General features: G+C 42.6%; 1 protein-coding gene across 1 annotated transcript; it reads left to right on the top strand.

Moving 5' to 3' along the window:
• Positions 1 to 10: 10 nt before the first annotated feature.
• On the top strand, positions 11 to 435 carry CSUI_004766 (uncharacterized protein). The gene has a single exon (XM_068064950.1). It carries the CDS (start codon positions 137 to 139, stop codon positions 299 to 301), a length of 165 nt encoding a protein of 54 aa, XP_067923082.1. The 5' UTR covers positions 11 to 136; the 3' UTR covers positions 302 to 435.
• The last annotated feature ends 2 nt before the right edge of the window (positions 436 to 437 follow it).

Genomic DNA, 437 nt, shown 5'->3' with positions numbered 1-437 from the left:
TGCTTTTCTTTCTCTCTCTCTCCTCTAGCTTCTGTTCCGTAGCACGTTTCACCTTCTGTCTCCCCTTAAGCACATATGAAGAATAGTTATCTCTATATCTTCACGTGTGTCTACATGTGTGCGCCTCAACGCACAGATGATTTGCATCTATAGCATAAGAAGTGGTTCTTCTCTAGCCACGATATCCGGGGCAGGTCTAACATTTCTTACTGGCGAAGACAACATTGCACCCGCCTGTACAGACATCTTCGCATTCCTGTGGACATACCTCTCTACTACAGATAGACAGATCCATAGGTAGGTGTTATATTGTGTATTCAAAGCCCTACTACTATATCTCTCTCTTTCTATGTAGATACATGAGCAAATGAGGAAAGAAGAATACCGACTTCTTTCCTGCCTTCCATTCATATGAGTGAAGTGAGAAAGAGAGAGAA

This window comes from Cystoisospora suis (assembly GCF_002600585.1).
Source record: "Cystoisospora suis strain Wien I chromosome Unknown contig_2262, whole genome shotgun sequence".
Taxonomy (NCBI): domain Eukaryota; phylum Apicomplexa; class Conoidasida; order Eucoccidiorida; family Sarcocystidae; genus Cystoisospora; species Cystoisospora suis.
Note: the sequence above shows the minus strand (reverse complement) of the source record. Positions and strands in the feature narration are given on the sequence as shown.

What these genes read in the sequence shown, in the direction of transcription:
- CSUI_004766 (XM_068064950.1), top strand. Translation starts at nt 137, where the DNA reads ATGATTTGCATCTATAGCATAAGAAGTGGTTCTTCTCTAGCCACGATA.